General features: G+C 44.6%; 1 protein-coding gene across 6 annotated transcripts in view; it reads left to right on the top strand.

Moving 5' to 3' along the window:
- SMOC1 (SPARC related modular calcium binding 1) overlaps positions 1–26,186 on the top strand; it is a 300,868-nt gene that overhangs the window by 252,566 nt on the left and 22,116 nt on the right. For 4 of the 6 annotated variants that reach the window (XM_088471210.1, XM_088471207.1, XM_088471206.1 and 1 more), the window contains 2 exons: positions 14,789–14,894; positions 17,793–18,040. In XM_088471210.1, coding sequence (XP_088327336.1) covers positions 14,789–14,894; positions 17,793–18,040 — 354 coding nt within the window. Of the gene's footprint in view, positions 1–14,788; positions 14,895–17,792; positions 18,052–26,186 lie in introns of those variants that run through there. The other 2 variants (XM_088471209.1, XM_088471211.1) reach the window with 1 other exon arrangement.

The raw sequence follows: 26,186 nt of genomic DNA on the forward strand, positions 1-26,186 counted from the left end.
TTCTTGATGAATGGCCCGAAAACTTAATTTCTACAATTGCAGGTAAAATGTGCATTTTCACCTGTTTTTTTTTTTTTGTAGAAATTAAGTGATGATAAATAGACCCCTAAGAGGTTTTGTACCTAGATTCAGGATCCACTCCGTAACCTCCAGTCTGAAGAGTCACAATTTAAATGGCTTCAGCTGCATATGGATCTCTTGATTGAGGCACTCCATGAAAACTGTATGTTTGTTTATTATGCAGAACTCCCCATTACATTCAGGCACTTGTGACACCTGGAAAGATAAAACAAGGACTGAAAGTCTAAGGGCCTGATTCAGAGCCGCTCGTAAGCGGCCGCTCGTTCGCTCCTAGCGATGTTTGCCCAACTGCGCATGCGTACAGATCGTTATACGCATGCGCGAACCAGTCAGTGCGGCCAAAAATCGTTTGTTCGCTAAATAGCGAATGCCTGCTATTTTGAGTGACAGGAGGAGGCGTTTGTGGGTGGTAACAGGGGAAGGTGCTTGAAAACAGGGAGTGGAGATCCGAACGCAGGCGTGCTTAAAGGTCAAAACGGGCGTTTTATGGGTGTGCATAATTAATACAGCAGCGTCATTGACCACGTCACTGGGTTATTTTATAGCCAGAACTGCTCGCAAGATTGTGGTAGTAAAAACCAACCACAAGAATAGCGAGCAGTTCATACGCTGGTCGATGTACTCGATTAATCTAATAAATAGCAGACATGACGTAGGATGTGAGCGGCCAGGGGGCGTATTTTTTCAAAAAACGACCGCAAGTTTTGTTCGCTCGTTCAGACATAGAGGCGTGAACAGACCGCAAAGAGCGAACGGTTCATTTGAATAGCCACCCCCTTTTCCTGAACGACCGTCCGCAAATTGCGTCTGGCTCTGAATCAGGCCCTAATTCTGTTAATACTATTTGGTGGTGCCAACCAATATTACTGCTAACTTCTTGGTTTATTTCCCAATTCACATTTCCAGATAAGCAGAATTACTTGGCTCCAGTCAGGAGTCATTGTGCCTGCTTTGCTATGCTAAATCATCCCTGTTTAGACCTTTCTTCTAATTACGCCACAGTGGCCACACCACTACCTTCTGTGTAAAGTGCAGCATGGGACAATTAGAGGAAGAGAAGACCCTGTGGGCATGGGCTTAACTACCATAGGTGCAAGAATTGCAGCTGCTATTGCCCCAGAGCTGAGGGGGGCTGTCTTCCTTGTTAAAGTTACATGTGTTATATACATATTTCACCATTGGTTGGTACATAAGGACCCAGAGGCGGGCTGGGCCGGGGGGCATGGTGCCATGTGCCCTCCGGGCCGGTAAAATTTTTAGTGGTCCAGGGCCGCCCGCAGCCGTGCTCTGCATATACATAGCAGGCTGTGGAAGACTGGCTGGGGCTGGTCCTCTGCTCCATCGGACGTCCTACCTCTTGCTCCGTCTCCTGTTCCCCGTGCTGATGAGTGCACGTCATCACCATGGGCGCTCCCCTCGCAGCGGATTCCCCGGCCATTGATAATTGCAGTCACAGTGCAGTGCAGTTCGAGGGAGGCTAACAGGGAGGCGGAGTCGGGGCAGGGGGCGGGGCTACACGGCAGTCAGAGGCCAGGCCAGCATCATGAAGGGAGAGAGGAGGTGATGGAGGAGACAGTAAAGTGAGTATACTGTACCCTGCTTGGCGATAGAGAGGAAGGGGGGGAGGTTCTGTGACTGTGTATGTATTTGTGTGTATAAATTAGGGATGTGCAGGCTCGGATAGGTTCGAGTTTGCACGTGGAGTTCGGATTTTTCCCTCCAAAAAAACGGAACTCAGAACGAGGCAAAACGTCATCTTACATGGACGAACATCATCATTCCTGGTCTTTTGTCCAGGAATGATGATGTTCGTCCATGTAAGATGACGTTTTGCCTCGTTCTGAGTTCCGTTTTTTTGGAGGGAAAAATCCGAACTCCACGTGCAAACTCGAACCTATCCGAGCCTGCACATCCCTAGTATAAATGTGTATGTATGCGCCTCTGTATGCATGTATCTGTGTGTATATATGTGTATCTGTATGTATGTGTTTATGTGTGTGTGTGTGTGTGTAACTGTGTGTATGTCTGTATAAGTGTGTGTGTGTATGTATGTCTGTGACTGTGTGTCTGACTCTATTTATGAATGTGTGTGTGTGTATGTGATTATATATGGACTGTGTATGTGTATTAATTTGTGACTGTAGGTGTGTATTAGTGTGTGACTGTGTGTATTATTGTGTAACTATGTATGTATGTATTGTGTGTGACTGTGAATAAGTGTCTGTATGTATGTGTGTAACTATGTATGTATATGTGTGTATGTGACTATGTATGACTGTGTGTGTGTGTATTTGTGACTAAGTGTGTATTAGTGTGTGACTGTATGAATGTGTGTGACTGTGAATAAGTCTGTCTGTATGTACAGTATGTGTGTAATTGTATGTATGTGACCGATGGCTTCCTGACTACATCCCGTGCTGTGCATACTTCATTTTTATGTCTCTGGGTGCTTATAAAGATGCAGTCATAGTAATTTGCTTTTTAAAAAACTTTTGTTAATTTTATCCTGTATCGTGCCATGTATGGGGGCCTTTAGACTTGTAATCCAGAATGTTACCATGGGATAGAATGGTAAAAAGAGGTGGTAAGTTGCCATGTGCGGGTAGAAACGCCCGGGCCACTTGATTGTATGTGCCCCCCAGACTAAAAGTTGCCAGCAGCCCCTGTAAGGACCCCTACAAACTATTGCTATGGGGCCTTGTTACGCCCCTGCCTGTGGGATGCTATGGATGGTGTTTGGAAGCTTATTTTCTCCATGCAAAAGGACTAAGGGCTCTATATATTATCATTATTTTTACTAAAATAAAGTGAAAAAGGGGGTTTTCACACCGTTTTCACATTATTTTAGTATCACCTACAGTTACTAAAGGGCAATTGGAGTAGAATTCGTAAAATTCTACTCCAACCCCTAAGTATCACTTATTTTTAGTAATCAGATCGCATTTCCCATAATTGTAATGGGAAATTTGATCTGCCTGGTAGTTACTAAAAATAAATAGTGAAAAAAATACCTAGGGAAGCCCTGTGATAATAACATGCCATCTGGAGGTGGCATTATTCAGGATCTCCCCCGGTTACCGGACTCCTGCTCTGCTGTAACGTGCAGAGCAGAGCCCGGAGCCGGTCCCAGTGATCAGCTGTGTGGTCTAAACAGACCGCAAGCTGATCTCTGCAAAAAAAAAAAGTAAATAAAAATTTACTTACCTAAGTCCTTGGACTAGTGGTCGGGGCTCCGGTGATGTTCTCCCCCCGGTCAGCTGGTCTCCCATGCTGCACTGCGGCCCATTCATCAGGTGACCGTGTCCCAGTGCAGTATGGGATGTCAGCTGACCGGAGGCATGGAAGACATTATCGGAGCACCGATGACTGCAGGTAAGTGCTATTGAGGGAGGGGGGGGTCGCCGGGGGGTCTGCAATCGCTGGGGCGGGGCTTAGCGCTGGGGCGGGGCTTAGCACTGGGGGATGGCAGCGGTGGTCGGTCGGCGCATGCGCGGGCACTTTGTCACAGTATTTTTTCCGAAAATACCATGACTATTGTGCGGAGGGGATTCGCAGGGACACAGCTTTATCGCAAGCTCTGTCCCTGCAAGGAATTTGTAGTAAATCCCTGTGATATTGCCTGAATTCGCAATGCAAATTCAGTCGGTAATATCACACTACAATCTGCATTACAAATGCGGATTGGAGTAAATAGAGCCCTTAGTGTTACATTTCCTCAGTTGTGGCGGAACCCAGACATCAGTCTATACTTTCGAAGGAGCACATTTTGTAAATTCAATGCACACTTTATATGGGAAAGCAACTTTCTAGGTGCATATTAATCATCAATGTAATAAATACACTTAACCAAATGTGAAGCAGTCACAGATATACCCTGACAGTCCTGGTCACATTAAGATAAAAATTATACTAAACCAAGCAGCAAAAATGATGGGGTTGATTCTAAACAGAGTAATAGTAGGGTGGAATTTGCAGTGACTGATTCACTCTCTGCACTATGAGTGTTTCCGCTCAGACCCGCAAATGCAGGTGCATACTGTTCTCCATTCATAAAGCCGGAATGTGAGCATGCACCATATATGCATGAGGTGGACGAGCAGGAGCATTTTTGCAAATAGAAAATGTTCATTGAATTTTTCATAAAAGAGCTTTATTGTCCTTTTTTATTTTATATTGACTTACTATTAAATCAATATAGTGCATGATCACAAAACCGGCAATAACTTCCTTATCTCTGATTGTAAATACTGATTTTCAAATCTGAATAGTCTCTGTAGATTGTCACTGACGCCGATACCATGATGGCTATTCTCTTTCTAATATAATCTGTGTCTTATTATATTCGGGAACTCGAACAACTTCCGGTTGAGTAGGTTAGTATGCTATGATGAACACATTTAATTTCGATGGCTTTCTAAATCTCGCCCTTGGAGTGGGTTCACACCAGGCTGGGTCCAGTCGTCCCTCCGACCCACCTAACGATTTGCTTACACACTTACCAATCGTTCAGCTGATGTGTCTGCGCTGACATCACTACTGAGCCGGTATTTGAATTTGCCCGCCCAGTTGGATTAAACATACTGTTCTACATTTTGTTTTGTTGCTTTTGTTTTCACCCTGATGTTTTCATGAACCTTTTTATGAAGTTGCACTTAATTTATATAGGAACTAGAATTTGTTTAAGATCTGTGCAGGAGGTTAAATTAAAATAGGTGGGGACAGCGCTACAATTTCTAGTATTACTTTTCTGTGCGTACTGGCCAAGGTTTCAGCAGGAATTATAGTAAGGTTTGGCTTCTTCCCCATTTAGTAGTAGGAGTAAAATAAATATAACTTGTAACATTTATATCAATAGGATAAATTGAGTTGTTACATTATCTGCATACTTGCTGGCAGTAACTTATATAATTGATTTCACAGCCTTTCTAAATCTTATACAATATTTCAGTTTGTCTTGGCAAGTCTGACAATGTTTAACCTCAAACACCTGGAGTCCACGAGTCATTCTGTGAACTCTGCATAAGAGAAATGTTTCTGGAAAAGCTTGTTTGGAATATGAGCCTATCCAAGCTGAGTTCTACATTTCAGGTCTCTGCTCAAGGATAATCCAGTCTTCAGTTTGATCATTTGTATTGCTTAACACAGCTTTTCAGCTCAATGTTGAGTAGGATAGGGTTAGTGGGAGCTGTGTGCATTTCAATATAAATGTGCAGTCTGATGTAAGCGTGTGTTATTAGTATGTTCTTTTACATGGATTTCTGCACTGTTACATTTTGGTTCATATTCAGGCGTTGGAAAATGAGCCGTAATGCCCATGTGTTAGTAGTAGTGGACATTAGGGCTGATGCACAGTTGGAAATAAAATGGGAGCGCAAACGGAATGTTCTTGCAAAAATAGATTTCCCCACATAGAATACACTTGAGTCATGCTGGCCTTTGCCTAAACAACATATGCAGCAATGTTATGTCATTATCATCTGTGTGTACCGACACCTAACCTAGATAAGCTACCCAATGGGCACATATGTTCAACTCTGCATCAGCCCCGTTGTTTCTAAAGTTGGACTAACATCAGTTCTTAACCACTTAACTGGCACGGTCGCTTGAGATGCTTCCGCAGCCAGCTGGGCTTTAGCTAATACAAATCGCATCCCATGCAACCATGTCCTCCTGCTGAGCCCTAAGCTTTTAAGTAGGAAATCCGTTGTGCAGAACGGATTTCAATGCGCTCGTCGGGCCCCCCTGCAGCGTTGTGGCAGTCTGTGACCGCAGACATCACTGACAAAATTGTGCCCCAGAATGCCATGGGGGGTTGGAGCTGGGTGTGTAATGCCCAACAAAAAAAAAATGAGTGCCACTGGGTCATGAAGGGTTTTTAAAATAGTTTAAAAAAAACAGAACACCAGACACTGAGGGTGGGGGGAGGGAGGTCTGCAGAAACGGGGCTCTACTACACTCGGGGTGGAAGGAGTTAGACAAATGGGGATCTATAACCACTAGGGGGGTGCGGGTAATGCTAATGGAGAGCAATTGCAACTGGGAGGGGTGGGTCTATTGCCAATGAAAGTTAGAGGTAATTTTACAATGGGGGCCTATGGACACGGGATGGTGCGAGACACCCCCTAATCATATTTTTTTTAGTAAGATATTTGAATTCTTTTTAAAATTTTATACTTAATTTAATGTAAAACATTTGAGGCCCTTTTCATAACAAAAAAAATAAAAAATCTATAAAAAATTGTCAGTTTAGTTAAATCAACACTTCAGTAGGTCCAAGTTAGTCAGACTTATGGGTCTATTTACTAAGCAGTGTTAGGAGACAGAGTGAAAAGTGATAAGGTGCCAGCCAATCAGCTCCCAACTGTCATTTTTCAAACACAGCCTGTGAGATGGCAGTTGGGAGCTGATTGGCTGGCACCTTATCACTTTTCACTCTGTCTCCTAACACTGCTTAGTAAATAGACCCCTGTATGTGTTGTCCAGATCCCAAAAAATTGTGGTGGCACTGTATGGCCTTCCATATTATATATGTAGCTATATTAGCCTGCAGAATGGGCAGAACACTAAATCACTGGGACCCATTGCAGCATTTTTCTGCGGGGCCAGGGGATGTGATCCATCCATCGTCTGAGCATGCACAGGCATGAGATAGGCCCTGCTTGGGCTACATTGTGCATGCTCTGAGATGAGAGAAGATGCAGGCAGTGGCAAAGGTACCATTGTTGCAAGGGGTGCAACAGCTTTGCCCCTCCCTCACCTCCTGGCCTTGTAGTTGCTCCACCCCAGCAACGGTGATGGTTCCGCCACTGTCCATGGTTGTGTGAAACAACCAGATCTCCAGTTTTAAAGTGAGCTACTGCTGGGCAGCTGGCACAATAACGCGTGTTATGTGTGATATAGGAGAGAGGCAACACTTTCAGTGGTGTAATACCATCAGCACGCTAAGGGTTTAAGGGCCTGATTCAGAGCCGCTCGTAAGCGGCCGCTCGTTTGTTCCGATCGATGTTCGCACAACTGTGCATGCGTACGGATTTTAAAACGCATGCGCGAACCAGTCAGTGCGGCCGAAAATCGTGTGTTCGCTAAATAGCGAATGCCTGCTATTTTGAGTGACAGAATGAGGCGTATGTGGGTGGAAACAGGGGAAGGTGCTTGAAAACGGGGAGTGGAGATCAGAACGCAGGCGTGCTTAAAGGTCAAAACGGGCGTTTTAAGGGTGTGCATAATTACTAAAGCAGCGTCATCGACCACGTCACTTGGTTGTTTTATAGTTAGAACTGCTCTCATGATTGTGGTAGGAAAAAAAAAACAACCACAAGAATAGCGAGCAGTTCATACGCCGTCCGATGTACTCGATTAATCTAATATATAGCGGACATGACGTATGATGCGAGTGGCCAGGGGCGTTTTTTTTAAAATTACGTTCGCATGTTTTGTTCGCTCGTTCAGACATAGAGGCGTGAACAGACCGCAAAGAGCGAACGGTTAATTTAAATAGCCAGCCCCTTTTTCTGGACGAGTGAGCGCAAATAGCGTCCGGCTCTGAATCAGGCCTTAAGTCCTAATGTATAAGGGACCTTTATGCTTATACTGTATGTTTAAGACCAGAGAAGTTTAGGACCTGGGCTGCACTAGCAAAGCCCAGTGCTGTGCACCGGCACAGTTTGTATAAATGTGTTAAGGATATTTACTGTGCCTTGAATGTGAGATTGTAAATATATTTGGTGCACTGGAATCTGATCCAGGGCTGCAGTGCAAATTGCCGCTTTAATCTATAGACTATCTCGCCACACATACTCAGAAGAAAGCGGTTCCAGGTGCCTGTGTAGCAGCCTGGATGGAACAAGTGGTTCCAATTGCCAATGTAAGAGCTTGGTAGTGTAAGCAAGTTACAGTACCTGCCCACAATGCAGGTAGAGAAGTCAGTAACAGGCAGTTACTGATGGTGAGAGGGAATCCCTAACCCTAGGAGTGACAAAGTAAGCCCACTCAGGTTGCATAAGGATGAGAACCTTCTACAACACAGATCTGTCACTGCCTGGCAGAGCAGGGAAATAAGCAGGGTTGTGTGAGCGGTGCAGCTGCCCAGGGCTTTGGGGGCGACACCATTGCTCCCTCACAATGGCAGCATTCGGCTTGCAGGGTTGTCTGAAACTGCCCCCTGCAGCACTGCTGCAGAGCCGGGCACACTCCCTGTAGCCTGTACAGCCATTTAGAACATCCTAAGAATGCTCAGAGCAGTGCTGTACTTCCTGGTGCCGATGGCCATGCCCCCTTGACATTACATCATGTAGTAAAGTTTTTGGGGGGCAGGCCCTGGGTATAGGTGACCTAGGGTGACATAGCTCCAGAGGGTGAGCCCAGAGGTGGATTAGATCAGAGCAGGAGCAGCGCCATGGTGTAGAGAACTGGGGACACATCTGCAGCTGGCGCTGGGACTGGATGTTGGATCACAGTGCCAATGAAGGAGCCAATGAAGGAGCTTTTCAAATTTGGTGCCGGCTGCCAGCCAATTAGGAGTGGTGGAGGGGGAGCATAGAAGAGCTTGGAAGATGCCCTGCAGAAGAGGCGACCCATGGCAAAGAAGATCAAAGGACTTGGAAGACAGAAGAGTGGAAGAGGTGGCAGAAGGAAGAGAGAAGATGGCGGATCAAGCCAGAAGACTTCAGGATGCCTATGCCATGGCAGCAAGAGTCCCAGTGTAAACATTTTTGCAGGAGCACCCTTGTTCACCTGTTCAGGTGAAGTCCGGTGACAGTCAAGTAGCCGGCAGAGTCAAGCCAGAGCTGAAAGAGAGGATCCAGCATTTGGCAAGCTGGGAAGCAGTTCTGACCCTTTTGTGGAAGAGCTGGTGCAGAGGCAGAGCGTGTAAGGTCCCAATGGGACTCCCTTTCCTCCTATTGCCACCCTAGTACATCAGGGTGCTGTGCTCTAGGCATGTAGGGACCAGATATACGGGACCTAGGCCCATAAAGGGCACCAGCTAAAATCTTGCCTAGGTCACCACATTGGTCAGGGCTGGCACAAAATTGTCTTTCTCGATAGCAGAGTGAGGTAATCCAGTCACTAGGTGTATTAGGTACAGGACAATATACAGTATGTATTTACAGATCTGAGAGTCAATAAAGGCAAAGTGAATTGAGAAGCTGCATTCTCTTGAATATTACTCAGTCCACAATATGGCTGCCTCCTTTGTGTCCAGACAGTTTTTTCTTAGTACTTGAGTTATGACATTTTTTTGTATAGCTGGTAGTTATTTTACTGCCAATTGTGGAGAGCTATTAGTCTAGCAAAGGGGTAGACATTAGTGGCACTCTAGCTGCTGTGGAACTCCACATCCCAGCATGCCCTGCCATAGTTTTAGCATGCCTGAACAGCAAAACTGTGGCAGGGCATGCTGAGATGTGTTGAGCGCCACACGTTGCCTACCCCTGGTTTAGCACCTGGGATAAAACCAAAATTACCTAGAAAAAAAAGTGTCCCCCCCCCCCCCCCTTCTTTCTAAATATAGTAAGCTGCACAATTGTATTTTAAAATATAAAAAAAATATTTATTTCATTATTGCTCATCTATCTCTAGGCTTTTGAGAGTGTCTGCAGTGCCCACAGTAAGGAGCTGATTCAAAGTTGAAACAAATCCATTTTGCAGGTGGATATTGCGATTTATAGCACTGCGCAAGCTCCATGGCTGAGCATACACAACTCAGTCACATCTCAACTTGGAACTAAGAACCTTATTCAGACCCGCTCGCAAGCACCTATGCGCTTGCAAGCGGGTCGTTGGTGGGGTACTGCGCACGTGCCGCGTGTGCACGGCGCATGCACAAGCCCTGGAGCAAGAGAGAAATTCACTCACTCCGGGGCTCGCTACAAAAGGGACCGCTGTCGATGTTGATCGACAGCTCGCCCCGTTTTGTGGGTGGGGGGGTGGGCAGACAAACAGAGGCGTTCCTGATGGAACGCATGCCGTTTGTAGGCGGCCCTACTGACATCACCAGTGATGTCAGTAGGGTGCTTCCTGCTCTGTTAGAGCAGGAAGATGCCTGGGGCTTGCGGTAGACGAGACCCTACCGCAAGGGTCTCGTCGCTAGCCCCGATGGTCGCAATGGTCTCGACCATCGCGAACATCAACTAGTCACTTTCAAAAGAAAAGCGGACGCCCTAATTCAGAGCGAGCGCTCGCATTTTGTGAGCGGCTCTGAATGAGGTCCTAAGTGCGTGTTACTCAGAGGTTGCCAAACGCGGTCCTTAACAGTTCAGGTATTAGAGATGCCCGTGGTTGAGCACAAGTGACTTAGGGCCTGATTCAGACCCACTCGCGAGCGGCTGTCCGCTCGCAAGTGGGTCGATGGTCTGCACTGAGCATGCGCACGACGGAGGGAGCTCCGTCGTGCGCATGCGCCAGACGCGACGAGCGAAGGACTTTCCTTCGCTCGTTGTGTCTGATCAAAGGGGGCGTGCTGTCGATGTTGATTGACAGCACGCCCCCTTTGGTGGGCGTGCCGGGTCGTGCCTCCCTGACGGGGGCGTTCCCAAGGGAACGCCTACCGTCAGAAGCCGGCCCACTGACATCACTAGTGATGTCAGTGGGAGTGATTTTGGCTTTGATAGAGCCAAAATCACTCCGGGCCTTGCTGTTGAAAACCTCAACCGCAGGCTGCGGCTCGCAGTGGCGATGGTCGCGATGGTCACGACCATCGCGGCCATCAAACTGCACGCTCGTATAGGCTGTGGGTGGTGACCCACAGCTATACGAGCGTCCAGGAGGACGCTCCATAATTATGGAGGGCGGCCCTCATTCAGAGCGTGCGCTCTGCTCAGAGCGTACGGCTCTGAATGAGGGCCTTAATTAGTACCTCAGTCAATTTAACCACCTGTGCTCAACCATGGATATCTCTAAAACCTGAACTGTGGGGGAGCCTTGAGGACCTCATTTGGGAACCTCTGAGGTAACTGGTCAGCATGTAGGCAAAGTGTACTTCGGGCATGTCATGGGCTTGTAGGCGGAATTGCGGGCTCTTCAGAGGCGTCCGTATACAGAGATCCATCTGATTTTGTGCTCCGTGTATAGGGTTGATGTAAATGTGAAGTGATAGTGATGGCAGCTACTTCAGCAAGCATAGATAGGGGTGGTGCGGCCGTAATGATCCGTGTAACTCTGCAAAGGGTGGATATACTGTACACATGTAGTACCATGTGCGAGGGTCATTGCGGATGACTTGTGTCCAAAATAAGCGAGGATAGTATCTCGACTTTCAGTCAGGAGCCCTGATGCTTAGTAGCACAAGAAATTATAAAAAAAAAAAAAATTGCTCGGCCCATAAGTTACACAGACAGCTAAAATGAAAAGCATCTGTTTTTCCTTATGCTCTGTTCTCCATCTCTGCTCATTGTTTCAGAATCTGACGACCTTCTTACATGGATCAGGCTATACTCAGAGCAAAATAAACAGAGAGGGGGCTAAGGACTAAGGGCCTGATTCAGAGCCGCTCGCTATTTGCGGTCGTTCGTTCTAAAACAAGGGGTGGCTATTCAAATGAACCGTTCGCTAATTGCGGTCTGTTCACGCCTCTAAGTCTGAATGAGCGAGCAAAACTTGCGGTTGTAATTTTGAAAAATATGCCCCCTGGCCGCTCGCATCCCACGTCATGTCCGCTATTTATTAGATTAATCGAGCACATCGAACAGCGTATGAACTGCTCGCTATTCTTGTGGCTGGTTTTTTCAACCGATATTTTGCGATCAGTTCGGGGTAAAAAAAAACAAGTGACGTGGTCAATGACGCTGCTGTATTAATTATGCACACCCTTAGAACGCCCGTTTTGACCTTTAAGCACACCTCCGATCTAATTCCACACCCCCGTTTTCAAGCACCTTCCCCTGTTACCACCCACATACGCCTCCTTCTGTCACTCAAAATAGCAGGCATTCGCTATATAGCGAACAAATTATTTTCGGCCGCACTGACTGGTTCGCTCATGCGTATTACAATCCGTACGCATGCGCAGATGTGCGAACATCGGTCAGAACGAACGAGCGGCCGCTTACGAGCGGCTCTGAATCAGGCCCTAAATGTGGACTTCCCTTTCCCAGTCTTTCCAGTTACAGAAACATGATGAAAGTCAAATCAATACCTCTAATGACCTTGCACCGAACCCTATAATTTCATTACAGGTTGAGTCTCCCATATCCAAATATTCCGAAATACAGAATATTTTTAGCATGACTGAGAAAGTGAAACCTTTGCTTTCTGATGGTTCAATGTACACAAACTTTGTTTAAAGCACAAAAATATTAAAATACAGTATAAAATAACCTTCAGGCTGTGTGAATAGGGTGTATATGAAACATAAATTAATTTCATGTATGTACACAAACTTTTTTTGTTGCACAAAATTATTAAAAATATTGTATAAAATGACCTGCAGGCTGTGTGTATAAGGTGTATATAATACATAAACCCATTCTGTGTTTAGATTTGGGTCCAATTTCCAAGACATTTCATTATGTTATGCAATTATTCCAAAATACGGAATATTCCATTATCCAAAATACCCCTGGTCCCAAGCATGTTGGATATGGGAGACTCAACCTGTATTATTATTCATATTACTATTGTTATAGTTTGATAGAGGGTATGCAGTCGGGATGCCGATGGTCTAAATGTGGACCGTCGGCATCCCGACCGTCTAATCCCGGAAAGGGTCCAACGACAGGCGTCGAAATCCCGATGCCTGTCATTTTACCTATGCCGGGAGCCCTACGCCCGGCATCCCGATCGAAGGTAAGCCACACGCGCTTTAGGTTAGGGGCTCCCGGGGGGGACTTAAGGTTAGGCACCCCCCCCCCGGGAGGGTTAGGGTAAAGCTAGCGAAAGGCTAGGGTTAGGGGGGGTTAGGGTTAGGCACCCCCGGGGGGAGGTTAGGGTTAGGCACCCCTAAGGGAGGGTTAGGGTTAGGGGGGAGGTTAGTGAATAGGAAATACTTACCTGTCGGGATTAGAACCGCTGGTGTTCCAGCGTCGGGATTAGAACCGCATGTGTCCGGCAGTATTTCGTACCGATCCCTGATAGAGCACCATTCATATTGCACAGTGCTGTAAAGAGACTGGGGCCATTTATTAAAGCCTTTCTGCAGTGAATTCTCAGAAAACCAGTTTTTGGAGGATTTCCGCTATATTAAGGTGAATCTCTGATATCTGCTGCAGTCTCTCTGTTTCCAATGACAGGAGCAGTCCGCATAGCTGTCTATGGGGACTGCAAAAATGGCCAATGTACCATGCTCTGCAAAGTTTAGCTTTTCAGATCTAGAGGTGGAGTTAGCTACTGTGGCCTATAGGCTATAATATGGTAATTTTCCCCTCTCCTCCAGCCCATACTCTCACATGAGTCAGGATGGCAGCACCTGCGCATTAGGCAAACTGGGTCTATACCAGGATGTAAAGTGAAAGTGTCAGACATGTCTTCTATCTGTTCACCAGGATGGGCTCTTATCGTAGCCTGTATCCCAACAAGAGACTCTTGCTTTTTTTCTTGTCGCTGTTAAGCTGCGTACACACGGTACGATTCTTATTAACGATATGAACAATAACGATAGTTCATATTGTTTTAACGATACCGTTAAATCGTTAATTTTTATGCAGCCAACGACCAATGACCGCATAGACGATAACGATGTCGTTGGTCTGCCATGCATTTTCCATAGGGGTTTGCGATCGTTGGTGATATCTTTTGTGTGTGGATGATCTATACAGTAACGTTCATCCAGCACACCAGGGAATTCAAGGGAGGTCGTTTAGCGATATTGATCGCTGATCAGATCGTCCCGTGTATGTATGCAGCATTATAGTGATCGTTATCAGGGCAGTATTGAGAGGCATGATAAACCCGCCCCTTTGTACTCTTTCACAAGAGTCCCTGCTTTAGTGGCGCTTACATTCTAAATTCTCTAGGACACGAAGACATGGACACACACAGACAACCTATGGGTCCCCACAGGAAACAGACGTAAACATGGGGAGACACACAAACTCCACACATGGAGAGATTTCAAACCCACTGTGACTCTGTGCTGGACACTGTAGTTGATGTTACCAGATGACCTTATGTACATTTTATTTTTAGATTATGCTTTATATGTGTAACACTAGCATATTCTGCACCGCTTTCCATAGAATAATGAATCACTCACCACAATTACACTAAGGTCCACAACTGCGGCAAGCGCACGAGGATGCTGGGGCCTATTTTAGGCTCCTGTCTTTCCCAGACTGACTGTATAAAATACACAAGCTGCAGTTTGCTTATGCCCATGCACAGTGTATGGGATCTATTTGCAATGCATCAATACAGCCTATGTACAATTTATATGTCTGTATATTTACATGGATAATTTGTTATAGATATTGTTGCAGGGCTGTCTCTATCACATAGGCTCTTAGGAATATGTCATGCTTAGGGAACTACAGTTTATAGAGCAACATATATATGGCTTATGTTCATTATTTTGTCCTTGTTGGTACTTGACTTTTGAGCAACAGAAATAATGAGAGACTTAAACATGTAGAGAGAGAGAGACTTAAACATGTCCCACTCCCAATACCCAAGGCAGTGTCAGTCTAAAGCTGGCTCCGGATTACTATGGTGGAAAACTTGGCATAATATGAACACCTGTAATTGATGACCACTCTGATGAGTTTCTCTCTCATAGGTTGTCCTGATGGGAAGAAGCTGGAATTCATCACAAGTTTACTGGACGCTCTCACCACAGACATGGTGCAGGCAATCAACTCGGCATTCCCAGCAACAGGCGGCAGGTCAGTAATTCAATACAAGCTGGGCCACGGGTTCACAGGTGCAGTGCGACCAAAGGCACAAAAAAAAATCCCTGAAATATTAAAACATAAATTATATTCACCAAAACTCAACAGTCCCCATTATTAACACCTTGACATAAGACCTTCTCTGAGTCTGCTTAACCTGTCTGAGTCACGCTGCCTTTATGGTATTGCATCCTAAGATGAGATTTAGAGCAGTGTTTTGTGGTCACATTTATCTTGAAGGACTCCCAAGAATTTTAGTTTTATGGCATTTAAGGGAAACTAAGAGGCAGGGCTCCTTAAGTATGTGTCTTCCATTCCCCTTAGGCTGTAAGTTGTAACCACACAGACCTGCACACTGTGTCAGTGCTATGTGCTAAAGCAACCTCAATGACTGTTTTCAAAAGAAGTAAAGACATATTAAACCTGCTGACGGCAGAAATCTGTACACCCATCCTTTGCTCAGCATTTGCCATTTTAAGTCTGCATTTTTCAGGTAGTGATAATGAGCTGACATTGACAAGTTTATGCTTTTAGAGGTCGGCTTTTTTCGTAGATTAAATGTAGTTGCATTAGAGTGGACAGAATGAAAGACCCTCACGAAGGGCCAAGAACAGTAAGAGCAATTATGTTGCCACTGAAAATTACAACGATCATGACAAATTACTCAGTTTTCTCTCTCCCTCCTCTTCTGTATAATTCACAATAGGTTTTCTGTCCCCCAGTTACTACAAAAGAAATTTCAACTCTGCAGTATGGAGAGAAACCATTGGTTGTGTCAATGGTTTATGCTGAGATTCATCTAGTCCAAAATGTTCCTCAAAGTAATATGAATTAGATGTTTACTCACAATTTTGTGCCTCCTGTATATAAGTGTGCTTACTTCATTCACAAAACCATAGTCCTAATAAACTAGATATGTAGTACATCTGTATATCCAGAGCTATCAATATTTAGGGGCCTATCTTAAACTGTTTTCCAAACAATACAGGCAATTCGATATATCAACCGAATCCAGTGTCAGACTGGGGCATAAAGGGCCTATCGGGAGAAGGGGCCCATGCTTAAGGGGGGTGGCCATCCACCTGAGGGTGTGTGGCCAGCCACCACAGCTGCTTAGCTAACCATTAGGCAAATCTTTATGTACTTTCACTAGAAGTAAACCAAGAACTGAAGTTATTCAGTGGTCCTGCTCCACAAACAAGGTAACTGACCTTGTGGAGTAACAGTGTACAGTTCAGTGCACAGTCTGGAGCATGACATTTAGAGGAGGTGGTGGGGCCCACTGGCAGTGAGGCCCACCGGGGATTTCCATTGTACCCCTTTGGGTCAGTCCGACCCCGACCGGATCAATAATTGCACTGTTAGAAGACTGTTCAGCTGTGTTCTGTTGTACATGAAGATGGTCTCCTGTGTTCATGAATGTAATAGTGATATGACACACCGATTCCATATCAATCCTAAAGATTGATACGGGCCCTCTGATCATCTTTCATTATTCTGAATTGTTTGTAATGTTCACAAAGTCCTATCATTGCATAAGATTGGCTTACGCTTATGGAGACTTTAGAGTGGGTGTATCCTGATCAATGGTTTTTCCAGCATTTGACCATGAGAGGTTGAAAATCCAGTCCAGTAGAGGACAACTTGTGATTATCTTTGTGTGTCTCACTATGGATCGGGTGTCAGTAATTAAATGTCTATCAAACCTGTCCTGGACAATTGCTATCAAATTAGCGATCAGCACTTGCCACAAGCTATGGGTACAACCCATTTAGTTATACCTCTTTTCCCCAAAAAACCCGGGTCCGACCTGGGTTTTCAGACATGGTTCCAACCCAGGTCAGACACCGTTTACACAGCACCATCCATCTGGGCTATTCTCAGGTCAGAACCCGTTCACACTGAATCTGGGTCTGCCCTGCTAAACTTGTGAGGTCAAAAAAAGTGGGTGGTGACTGCTCCACAACCACCAATCAGCTAATTTTAGGCATGACCCAGGTCGGATAACCCGGGTTACACCATTTACACTGCACCATTACCCAGGTCCATCCTGGGTCCGACCCTGGTAGCTACCTGGGTTGGATTTCCGGGTCACTTGACCTGGGTTATTTTTCAGGGACCCTTTTACACTGAGCTGTGATCCAGGTAGACCCAGCAAAAACACAGTTTTATGCCCTGGTGTAAAAGGGATATAATAGGAGTAGCCAGATTTGATGGGCAGGTAAAAAGTGGAATCCAATAGGAACTGACATTACCCAATAAAAACAAATTTAAGCAAATGCTTGCCATACTCTGCTGGACATAAACATGTCCCTATTTGCAGTGGCCCTGATTCAGAGCCGGACGCTCTGACAGAGCGCTCACTCTGAATCAGGGCCGTCCCTCTTACTTTTAGGAGCGGCCTCCTGGCCGCTTGTATAGCTGTGGGTGACAACCCACAGCTATAGCAAGCGGCCAGGAAGATGGTCGCGATGGTCAAGACCATCGTGACCATCGGGCTTGCGACGAGACCCTCGTGGTAGAGTCTCGTTGCCGCAAGCCCTAGAGTGCTTTTTGCTCTATCAGAGCCCAAAAGCACTCCCACTGACATCACTTGTGATGTCAGTGGGGCCGGCCCCAGACGGTAGGCGTTCCCACCAAAGGGGGCGTGCTGTCACTCAACATCAACAGAACGCCCCCTTTGGTGCAAAACCCATAGCAACGGCTTGGCCGTCATTATTCAGGTTTCGCGCATGCGCACGATGGAGCCGCCTCCATTGTGCGCATGCGCACTTGGCCAACATCGACCCGCTTGTGAGCACTCAGCGCTTGCGAGCGGGTCTAAATTGGGCCCAGTGAGCGCACAGTCCCAGTTGAATCAGGTCACTAATTCCTATCGTAACTATGTTCTAGATTCTCAGAACCAGATCCCAACCACACACTGGAGGAACGAGTAGTTCTCTGGTATTTCAGCCAGCTGGACAGCAATGGCAGCGAGGATATCAATAAGAAAGAGATGAAACCCTTCAAGAGATATGTAAAGAAGAAAGCCAAACCTAAGAAATGCAGTAGAAAATTCACCGACTACTGTGACCTAAACAAGGACAAATCCATCTCACTCACAGAACTAAAAGGATGTCTAGGTGTGCGTAAAGATCCAGGTACTGTATGAGACTTTCGTTTCACTTCATGTCATTCTGTTCGTAGAAATCTGTACCAGAAAAAAATCAAGGTCGCTTACTAAACATTGGGGGAGATTTATCAAAGCTCGTATAGAGATACAGTACTAACCAATCAGCTTCTGTCATTTTACAAGTCGTGTTTGAAGAATGACAGGAGCTGATTGGCTGGTACTTTAGTTCACTCCGCTTTATCTCTCCCGAAGCTTTTATAAATCTCCACCCATTATATTAAATATATTTGCTGGGCTATTTGAGTACTGTATACAGTTCTCCTTGTTAGCTAAACATAAGATACAAGGAATTGTGGGTTAGACTATGGGAATCCAGAAATCCCTGAAGGTGGTAGGCTCAACTGGTTCCTTTAGTCATACAGTCAACATGCAATCCATCTGTAGATGTTCTATTATACATTAGGACATCTGTATTTAATATGGTTTAATAGCATATAATCAAACTGTTATCTGATTGGTTTCACAAAATGTCCCTCCATTCCCCTCTCACTCTTGTAATTGTCTTTATTGAACTTTGAAATGTTATTTATCTAGTGTGACCCTTTTGTCTGTCCAAGGTATCAATAGTGTAGTATAAAATAGATTCTGCAATGCATCAATGTGGCATTTTGTAGAAGCAGTTGATAGAATCATTACAGATTTGTCTTCGTACTCCTTTTTCTTTTGCACCATATGGAAGGAAAAGCATGGCACAATTTAGACGCTCCATCACGGTAGCAATTCTAGAACATTTTCTTTTTGCTAAATTTAGCATCTTATTCGCATTGTACAGTAGCTGCATACAAAGTCTCTTATAGTGTACTAGGCACTAAGATTAGTAGATTTGTTGCAAAGGAATTGGTACAAAGTCACAGATTAAGCACAATAATGCATGGCAAGCACTAAAGTGATGCAAAAAGGGGTTGATTTTGTTTGTGAAGGTTCACTGGATACAAACACCTTCTCGCTCAGAAGTATGGCTCTAGCAGGAGTTGCCAGAAGAGCCATATCGCTGAGCCAGGATGTAGATAGTTTACCGCTGCACGGAATGCCGGCGGCAGAAATCCCAACCTGTGGCCAAAACACCGGATGCCGCAATCCCGACATCCGTTGAGATGCCGAAGCCGGAATCTCAACAGCCGGCATCCCGAACGTAAGTATAGGGGGGGTTAGGTTCAGGCACCACGGGGGGGGGGGGGGTTAGGGTTATGCACTAATGGGGTGGGTTAGGATGCAGGGAGGAGGGTTAGGATGTAAGTAGTGTGGGTTAAGGGGTGAAGGGGGAGGGTTAGTATACTTACTGGGCCCCTGTCGGGATTGTCAGCATCGGGATGCCGCTGTCGGTCTTTGGATAGCCGGCATCCCGATTGCTGGTCTCCCATACCCAACACGGCTGAGCCCATGTGGCAGGCTCATAATCAAAGTTTAACCACACTTCGATTTGTTGTAGATTTTCTGTTTGAGGGAAACTGGACTTAATGATTCAAAAAGACAATAAAGGGAAATCCCATCATTTTTTTTGCAAGATAGGAGTACTAAAAGTTTTCCTTCAACTTCCTCCCTCCAACATGTCAGAGAACACAAATTTATTGGCCAGAGTAGCAGTATTTTTTATTTTTGTCAGTTTGTAGGTACTACATTTAGGCATCTTTCTATCTCCTTCAGGAATAAGGAATATAACTCGACAATCAAACCCACCCCACAAGCCTAGTTGTCATTCTTGACTCTGAACAGTCTTTGTTCCACACATTCAGCATGTCTCCAAATCATGTTACATACTTCTAAAAAAACATAACGAAACTGCAAAAATTCTCATTCATGCACTCATTATCTCCAGCATTGATTATTGCAATAGTCTCCGTACTGGTCTTCCCCAAAACAGACTCTCACCACTACAATCCATTTTGAATGCTGCTAAACATTCATCATATGCTGATCCACTCTGTCCGTTCCTCCATTGGTTACATGTTTCATGTTTTCTGCCATATTCAATGTAAAATACTTTTACTTACACATAAGGCTATTAAACAAACTACACCAACATACATCTCTTCACTTATCTGCGTCTCTCACCCATACACATTACTTGCTTCCATTCACAGTTACAGGAGTTTTTTCTGGCTGCAACCACTCTGTGGAATGCCCTCCCGTGTACAATAAGACTTTCCTCTAGTCTCCAAACCTTCAAGCATTTGCTAAAAACTCATCTCTTCAGACAAGCTTATCAGATTCCAGAACCACCCACATACTGTAACCTTCATAAGCTATCCTACCCAGTTACATCCCCACTACACAGTCCACACATAACTACATATTTTCTCTCTCTTCACTTTCACATCATCTGTGTGACTGGATCATACAGCCCACCAAGAACCTCTGCAATCTAGCTGTGGACCCTTATGTAATAGGTAACACCTATCCTTTTGTATTAATTACTATTTTCCTATAGATTGTAAGCTTTCGAGCAGGCCCTCTTCCCTCTATGTCTGTCTGTTATTACCTAGTTTTGTTTTATTACTGTTTGTTCCCAATTGTTAAGCGCAATGGAATATGCTGCGCTATATAAGTAACTGTTAATAATAATAATAATAATAATAATAATAATAATATAAGTTGGGACCAAAGGCCTCGCAATAACTCTTCTCTAGACCAGCCTCTAAGGAGCCCTGTGCACGTCAGAATTTCAACATTTTTGACAATGAGGATGCTCACCACTCCAAATAAATTAATTTACTGCTACATCATCAATCAAGAGCATAGGATAGAGGGCCTGATTCAGACCTGCTCACAAACGCTTGAGCACTCGCGAGCGGGTCGATGGTGTGCTCTGCGCACGTGCAGCGGCATCACTGTGCATGTGCAAGCCCCGGAACGAGAGAGAAAATCTCTCGCTCCGTGGATCACTACAAAAGGGGTGGCTGTCTATGTTGATCGACAGCTCGCCCCATATTGTAGGCGTGGCCGGAGGGTGGCTTTACAAACGGAGGCGTTCCAAAGCGAACACCTGCCATTTGTGGGTGGCCCCACTGACATCACCAGTGATGTCAGTGAGAGAGCTTCCGGCTCTATTAGAGCCAGAAGCTCTCTGGGGCTTGCGGCCACGAGACCCTACCACAAGGGTCTCGTCGCAAGCCCGATGGTCGCGATGGTCTTGACCATCGCGACCATCATCCTGGCTGCTCACTATAGCTGTGGGTGGTCACCATAAGCTATGCGAGTGGCCAGGAGGCTGCACAAAAAAAAACGCCCAGATTCAGAGCGAGCGGTCTTTCAGAGCATCCGTCTCTGAATCAGGGCCAGAGTTTTATTCTATTCCCAAATGAAATACCAGTCTTGAAATCCTGAGTTCTGTACTCTCTCGTGGAATTGGTGGCAGTACAGCACAGTTCACTGACCGTGTAGGAGGAAGAAGTCACGTCACTTTTTCCGTTAACACAGAGGGGCACAGGCTACTATTCTAACCTTTTCCTGGTTAAAAAAAGAGCATAAAGGGTCTTCCAAACCACTTCCAATCAAGGCAGCTCAATAAGTTAAATAGATCTACAAGATGCATAAATCCATATTCCTAGTGTAGCTCAACATTATCCGTTTCTCTGATTCTTTGTGCTTGACCACCATTTCCAATTCACTTATCTCCCACTGAACTTCAACAAAGTACTGGTAGTTCTAATGGCCAATCTCAGGAAGCAAGGAAGTATTGTAGGCCCTTGCCTGGATGACATTTGCGTAACAGGAAAAACCAAACTTGTTGTAAGACTCAGTACAAAAAAACAAAAAACAAACAAACATTGAAGTGCGGAGCCCCCCAACCTTGTTTTACAAGACTCAGAACAGCCCAGGTGATGTACATTACTTTATACAGGAACATGATTTGATCATCAATACAGTAAAAATCCATGTGTTGCCTTCTCAATGGCTATAGTTTTTAGTGGTATGGATAGGGTACAGTATTAAAAGAGATAATTACCAAAACCAACATCTACTGTAGCATATCAACATCATGATTGTCAAATATTGGCAGTGAGAAACTGTCTCCCTCTTTAGGAATGATCTCATCCACTATAGACATTCTTCCTTGGCAAGGTAGCTTAGGTGAGATTGTTAACAGGGTCTACTCAATCAGTGGAATCCCCATCCAACTTCTTTAAAGCAATTTTACAAATATCATAAGGGAAACTGTTAATGCAGACCTTTGGACTTCCTCAAATAGATTTGAGAGCATTATCTTCTAACCATCAAGGTAACATAGTTTTATCCTGGCCATAGGGACATCAGAACATATAGGACAGATGCTCTGCCAGTTAGATGGATCTACTGGGGACAAACTCCCTCCATACATACTCTGGCAAGATGGCTCGAAGATGTGATTCTGCAAGCTTACAATGGGAATGGATGTTAAGTCCTAGAAGTAGTAAAGGTGCATTCTACAAAGCCACCTCCTGGGCATGCTGAATGCAGACTTCAGCAACAATTTAAGCTAGGAACCAGGGTGGTCATCTCATACTTATACCAAACATTATCTTCTGATTGTGACCTCTTGAACTGATGCACAGTTTGGAATGAATACTCTTCAAACAATCTTTTGTTGGAATTTAATTGCACTTGGTAGGTTAATTATAATCAACAGTACCTCTTATTTTATATATTGCTTGAGTACGTCCTATAAATTATGGCTGCCATCGAGTTAAAAAGAAAATAAACTAATTGTTAACTTTAATGTAATTTCCTTGAAATACTCAAAGGTAGTTGTGTATTACCACCCTACTGTAGCTGTCTGGTTGTGTTTTGTAGGACAGCTCAGAAAGATACTTATAACACTAAAGGGAAGGAGGAGTCGCACTATATACCTTACTGGGTGATTCTTATTCTTGTTCCCACCAAACCAAGGTGTTAGCACATCATTTATATCTACATAGGAGTATATAAAGTTTTATATATTATATAATCATAAGTATAATGCACTTCTGCAGTTGTTTAGAAATAAATACTGTATGTGCATATATGTGGTTATTATATAGTATTAGTAAATTGTAATCGTGCATGGTGACAGCTTAGGTTGAGATTCCACTTGTGCTGATTGCCTGTAACTGGAGCGATGTTTAAGCTATATCTTGGGTGCTGCTTGGGTTGAGAGTGGTCACTGGGCCCATATCCTATAAGAAGAGTATTGCACAGCAGGAGTAGGATGCTGGAGTCCAAAACCTATTAATTTGTGGCTGCTGGACTGCAACCATAGCCTGTTAGTATGTCGCAGTTGAAGGCATGTCTGGGTTCAACACTTAAGACTGCCTATCATCACATGACAATGCAAGGTCAGAAATGGAGGGTCCGATATCTGCCGCCAACCCTCCTTTTTACATCTAGAGTCTACCAACTTGACCCGACATCTTATGTCTTCGGAAGCTCTTTTATGCTTCCCCCTCCACTGTTGTACTGACTTTGTGCCACTTGCACCCTGGGCAAGCAACAGAATACTTGGGGCCCATTACACTGGTATCTCTGGGGCCCCCAACCTCCTCCCTCCAATGACCCCTCCTCCAAACACACATGCTGAGTCTAAATACATGCTGGTCCACACACACATAAATGTGTATACAATTATTCAGATAGAGAAATGTACATATACTGTATGTACAGTCAGGTGCATAAATATTGGGACATTGACAGAATTTCATATTTTGGCCTCTATTCACCACCACATTGGCTTTGAAATGAAACAAACAAGATGTGCTTTAACTGCAGACTTTCAGATTTAATTTGAGGGTAATTACATCCAAATCAGCTGAACGGTGTAGGAATTACAACAGTTTCTATATGTGCCTCCCACTTTTTAAGGGGCCAAAAGTAATGGGACTATGAACTCAAAAGCTATTTCATGGACAGGTGTGGGCTATTCCCTCATTATTTCATTATCAATTAAGCAGGTAAAAGGTCTGGAGTTGATTCTAGGTGTGACATTTGCATTTGGAATCAGTTGCCGTCGACTCTCAATATGACATCCAAAGAGCTGTCACTATCAGTGAAGCAAGCCATCGTTAGGCTGCAAATTCAAAACAAACCCATCAGAGAGATAGCAAAAACATTAGGTGTGGCCAAATCAACTGGTTGGAACATTCTTAAAAAGAAAGAATGCACCGGAGAGCTCAGCAACACCAAAAGACCCGGAAGACCACGGAAAACAACTGTCGTGGATGACAGAAGAATTATTTCCCTGGTGAAGAAAAACCCCTTCACAACAGTTGGCCAAATCAAGAACACTCTCCAGGAGGTAGGTGTATATGTGTCAAAGACAACAATCAAGAGAAGACTTCACAAGTGTGAATATAGATATAAGATGTAAACCATTGGTGAGCCACGAAAACAGGAAGACCAGATTAGAGTTTGCCAAACAACATCTAAAAAAGCCATTACAGTTCTGGAACAACATCCTATTGACAGATGAGACAAAGATCAACTTGTACCAGAGTGATGGGAAGAGAAGAGTATGGAGAAGGAAAGGAACTGCTCATGATCCAAAACATACCACCTCATCAGTGTAGCATGGTGGTAGTGTCATGGCGTGGGCATGTATGGCTGCCAATGGAACTGGTTCCCTTGTATTTATTGATGATGTGACTGCTGACAAAAGCAGCAGAATGAATTCTGAAGTGTTTCGGGCAATATTATATGCTCATATTCAGTCAAATGCTTCAGAACGGCGCTTCACAGTGCAGATGGACAATGACCCGAAGCATACTGCAAAAGCAACCAAAGAGTTTTTTAAGGCTAAAAAGTGGAATGTTATGCAATGGCCAAGTCAATCCCCTGACCTGAATCCGATTGAGCATGCATTTCACTTTATGAAGGGAAAAGGCCCCAAGAACAAGTAGGAACTGAAGACATTTGCAGTAGAGGCTTGGCAGAGCATCACCAGGGATGAAACCCAGCGTCTGGTGATGTCTATGTGTTCCAGACTTCAGGCTGTAATTGCCTGCAAAGGATTTGCAACAAAGTATTAAAAAGTGAAAGTTAGATTTAGGATTGTTTAGTTTGTCCCATTACTTTTGGCCCCTTAAAAAGTGGGAGGCTGCATATAGAAACCATTGTAATTCCTACACCGTTCACCTGATTTGGATGTAATTACCCTCAAATTAAATCTGAAAGTCTGCAGTTAAAGCACATCTTGTTTGTTTAATTTCAAAGCCATTGTGGTGGTGAATAGAGGCCATAATATGAAAATTCTGTCAATGTCCCAATATTTATGCACCTGACTGTGTGTATATGTATTTATATATATATATTTATTTATTTATTTATTTTTCTCCAAAGGAGAAGCCACACACATTTTCCTATTAACACAGTCCATTAAGAATGCTGTAGTCACATAAACAAATCACAATATGTTCAATGTGCACGTTGGCCGGAGGCAGTCACTAACCTCAATGTGGCATCATTTCCGGTCCATCAAGTGTAGTGTATCCCCTAACAGCCAGAGCACACTTTAAACCTTGGTGTGCTGGTCTCTATCTAACTCCTGTATGGGTTATTGTAAAATAAATATATACAGTATATATAGTGATAACACTGGGGTAATTAGCTGGTAGATGGGTCAGTGGTGCAGTGTTAGGTGCTTGAATCAGGTTCCACACATAGAATTTCAAGTTATAAATAAAAGAAAAGTGCTTTACTGTCAGCATAAATCTGGAAACAAAAATAACAAAAGCCTAGCCCCATTCGGGCACTGACTCACTTTTCACCCCTGACTAACCTTGGGCAGCTAGTCTGCAAATAAAAGTCCAAAGTCAGCTTAGTCTTGCTTCCAGTAGGTTAACACAGGCTCCAGCCTGGTCTTTCTCACAAAGTTTCTCTTGTGGTCCTCCATGCCTCCTGGTATGGACACTGGCTTCCTTAGCCTGCAGCTTAGCTGCTTTTACGTCACACAGTGAGAGGTTTTTGGTCCTACCTGCCTTGTACAGGTCTGGACTGAGACCCCGTGGCCCCCAATGGCTTGGCTTAGCTTCATTAGGCTCTCTGGCTGCCACTGTCCCACTTAGACTGTCTCCAATGGCAGCCTGACTAGTCTGCCTTCTCATCAGCCCACATCTGGACTCTCTCCACAAGGCAGCCCCCTAGGTAGTTTAACTACCCTGTGTGGG

The sequence above is a fragment of the Taudactylus pleione genome, unplaced genomic scaffold, assembly GCF_031769625.1.
Source record: "Taudactylus pleione unplaced genomic scaffold, aTauple2 ptg000113l, whole genome shotgun sequence".
In the NCBI taxonomy this organism is placed as follows: domain Eukaryota; kingdom Metazoa; phylum Chordata; class Amphibia; order Anura; family Myobatrachidae; genus Taudactylus; species Taudactylus pleione.